This window comes from Phyllobates terribilis, unplaced genomic scaffold, assembly GCF_046119375.1.
Source record: "Phyllobates terribilis strain yellow unplaced genomic scaffold, ASM4611937v1 Scaffold_292__1_contigs__length_2399606, whole genome shotgun sequence".
Lineage (NCBI taxonomy): Eukaryota > Metazoa > Chordata > Amphibia > Anura > Dendrobatidae > Phyllobates > Phyllobates terribilis.
Window position 1 is genome coordinate 1134236 of NW_027363052.1, and position 3463 is coordinate 1137698.

The 3463-nt window shown below is 43.2% G+C and overlaps 1 protein-coding gene across 1 annotated transcript; it reads right to left on the reverse strand.

Moving 5' to 3' along the window:
• Positions 1 to 1655: 1655 nt before the first annotated feature.
• LOC141220430 (uncharacterized) lies at positions 1656 to 3018 on the reverse strand. Its single transcript, XM_073666348.1, has 3 exons — positions 2807 to 3018; positions 2562 to 2709; positions 1656 to 2481 (listed from the first exon to the last, which is right to left on the reverse strand). The coding sequence occupies exons 1-3, from the start codon at positions 2853 to 2855 to the stop codon at positions 1713 to 1715; spliced, it is 966 nt and encodes a 321-aa protein (XP_073522449.1). The 5' UTR covers positions 2856 to 3018; the 3' UTR covers positions 1656 to 1712.
• Positions 3019 to 3463: the final 445 nt, after the last annotated feature.

Consider the following 3463-nt stretch of genomic DNA (forward strand, 5'->3'; position numbering starts at 1 on the left):
ATGTACCGTCATCTGGCAGAAGTTGCAGCCCATCATGATGCCTTCTCCAACCGAGGAGACTTGGCTGCAGGTCGCAGCAGGCTTTCAAACTGTGGCCAATTTCCCAAACTGCATTGGTGCTGTCGATGGCAAACATGTGAGAGTTCAGCAGCCACCACGATCAGGATCACGCTTCTTTAATTATAAGAAGTATTTTTCTGTGGTACTGATGGCGGTGGCTGATGCACATTTCAAATTTGTTGCCATTGACGTTGGTGCTTATGGCAGTACTGGGGACTCTCGGGTGTTTAGATCATCACAGATTGGGCTGCAAATTCTTCAAGATGGCGTAACGCTCCCAGCCCCAAGACCTTTGCCGGGTTCCACACATCCAGTTCCTTTTGTGATGGTATCGGATGAGGCATTTCCCTTACAGACCAACCTGCTGCGCCCATACCCACGAAGGGCACTGAATGCCCGGCGGAGGATTTTCAATTATCGGCTGAGTCGTGCACGCAGATATGTGGAATGCACCTTCGGAATCATGTGTAGTCAGTGAAGGATCTTTCACACTGCCATCCAGTTGGATACGGAGCCCGTTGACAATGTAATTAAAGCATGCTGTGTACTCCACAACTATGCTCGTGAGTACAGCACCGAGCAAGATGAGGAGTCACAGCTATCTGAATTAATTCCAGTTGTCAACTCCGGTCAGGGAAGGCCATCCAACTCTGGTGCCAGGGCGCTGACTACTTCATGAGTCCTGAAGGTGCTGTGCACTGGCAATACTCCTGTGCTGGTGTTGAGCAGCCTGACCAGCAGAGAAGATATGATGAACAATAAAAGAAGAACTTCCTCCTTTTTTTTTTAAATAAAAATGTACAAAAAAGTGTTTATAAAAAAATAAATTTTGGTTAAACTTAAATTTGTCTAAAATATTTCTTGAATTGCAACCTTCTATGTTTTGTTTTCCGACCATACGTCAACGCAAAAGTGAACAACCCACAAAGACCAGAGCCTGTAAATTGGCATTACTACCTCTTCACAAGTACTGTCTGCTAAAGTCATCCTTCACCATTGTTATTTGCTTGCGCTAAGAACAGAACTAGCAAATAACAGTGTTGAGAGTAGTATTCATCCACAAAATAGTTGTGGTCCAAAATATCAAAGTATATTTCTAATTTAAAAACGACTGTATACAGCTGACCACATACGTAGATTAGTTTGAACAAATTTCAAAAATGTAGAGTTCCTCTGACCTGCGCTATGGTGAGCGCAGATCAGGGGAACACTTTTTCATTTCAACCCAATCCAACCACATATACACTTGAAAAGAAAAATTAACAGATAGTTTAAATAATTTTTTTAATACGTAATATAGAATAACTGTAAAAAACTTTTTAAAAACACAAAACAACAAACTTCTAGAAAATTTAATCGGACAAACATTGCCCATAACTTGGGAAAAAATTACACACTGTGTACAGCACACCTGTCCTCTAATCAGTTTTGGGCCCTAAAATACGGGCAGCACCTGTAGGTTGTTTAATTATATCAAAAGAAAGACCTTTTCTTACAGTCCCCTACGCCTGATGCCTGGTATAGGTGACCATAAGAAAAGGTCTTTGTTAATTGTCTGAATCTCTAAAACATTGTGTATCTATCGACCTACAGGTGCTGTCTGTATTTGCTAGGGTCCAAAAATGCTGACAGGGAGGGGTAAAATTTTTTAACTACAAGTTTTGAAGGTCTTCTTCAAAGCTGTACCCAGGAAACATTTCTGGAGAAAAAGTAGAGTTGGGGGATGGTCCTCTGATAAATGATGATGCACCATGAGCCATTTGCCGACCATAACTTGGTTGCATATCTTCTGGACGGTATGCTGCAGCAACCTGCCCAAAACGCTGGGTTGCAGCTGCTGGTCGTGGTGGAGGCACACTGGGTTTGAAACAATTAAATATTCCGCATACTACGGCTGGGGGCGAGGGCATAACTGCTGCCTCTTCAATTGCCATGACCATAGCGCCTGCTGCAGTCATGTACATGTTCTGCCTATCTCGTGGCAGAGATCTGATGCGGGCAGCTTGGGCTGAGCAAAATTTATCGATGGCATCTTCCTGGGATGCCCTTTCCACAAGGCTGAGGGTTCGATTTGTGAGTGCTTCAAGCACAATAGTCCCACCCCCGTGGCTTTTGGCCTTTTTTTTGCCCGCCCTTCTCGATGCCACGAGATGAGCAGAACCAGACCCCCTCCCAGTGGGCCTCAACACATCACCAGCAGAGCTTCCAGCGTCACTTGGAGCAGGAGCAGGAGAATCAGTCACCAAACCCGTCCCGATGTCCGCTGGATTGGACAAAGAATGTGAGGGACAACCAGATGCTGAAGATGCCGAAGCAGATGGATCCGGTGAGGAAAGCTGGAAAAAGTCCTCGGATTCCTCCTCTGCTTGCTCTGTGTTTGTGTCCTCTTCTGCTGTTGGGGCCATGATGTTTCCTTCAGTTCTGTATATAATAAAAGGTAAATCCCAATGTAAATACAACATTTTTGGAAACATTTCAATTAATATGTTTTGGGAATTTACCTCCGCAAACTCCTACTGGTTAGTATGAAGGCCAGCTCGTCCGCAAAAGGAAATTTTCTTTTTTTGGGTGATGAGCCACTTTGCACCGACTGGTGATACTTCACCAGCCGGTCGGTGACCGATCTCCACCGATTTTTAATATCATACACTGCAATGACACAACCAAAACAATTTATGAACTGCTTTCACACCAAAAAGTGCAATTATAAATAGATATAAAAATAAGTGTAAAAATCAAAACTTACTAATTTCCTCTTGGGCATCACGTTCAGCATTCACCCACTGGGGATACATTTGGCTCAACACAGAGGCCCAGGCGTCTTTTTTCTTCTGCTTGTCTTTGTAGTCAGGACTAGCTCGGTCCCATATTTCGGGATATTTTTCAATCTACAGTGAATAATAACGTGTGTGAATATTATTTTAAAAACAAAATGGAGGAATAAAAGATTAACCCCCAAAAAAAAATTAAATAAACATATGGAGATATGTACGCACACACACCAACACTAACCCCTCACCTATATTGTACGGTTCTTTCACACGTCAATCTCCGGGACGAGTGTTGATGCCATTTTCCACACACAGCGGAGACCCACACACAGACCCATTGCAAAGCATGCTCGGTCACACTTATCTGTACTAACGTGGATATGTGGACGTGAGAAATCAACCTTACAGCGTATGCAGGAGCTTTCAGTGAATGAACCTACATACACTGTACAATAATCTTTCACTTTAATAAAATCTTTTAACCAAAAAAAATAAGTGGGCTCACGCATAGCTTTAATAAATAGCAAAGGGAAAGCAGACGGTTGTTGGCTGATGTTATAGTCTGTGAAGTAGCCAATAACCATGGACCCTTCCTTTGCTATTAATACCAGGCCGCAGCAGTTAGCTTAGCC

Bases quoted from the DNA above. Each gene is read 5' to 3' on its own strand.
- LOC141220430 (XM_073666348.1), bottom strand. From the start codon at position 2,855: ATGTATCCCCAGTGGGTGAATGCTGAACGTGATGCCCAAGAGGAAATT. The intron at 2,710-2,806 runs GTAAGTTTTGAT...GTGTCATTGCAG, and splicing joins TGATGCCCAAGAGGAAATTA to TGTATGATATTAAAAATCGG. The intron at 2,482-2,561 runs GTAAATTCCCAA...TATTATATACAG, and splicing joins ACCAGTAGGAGTTTGCGGAG to AACTGAAGGAAACATCATGG.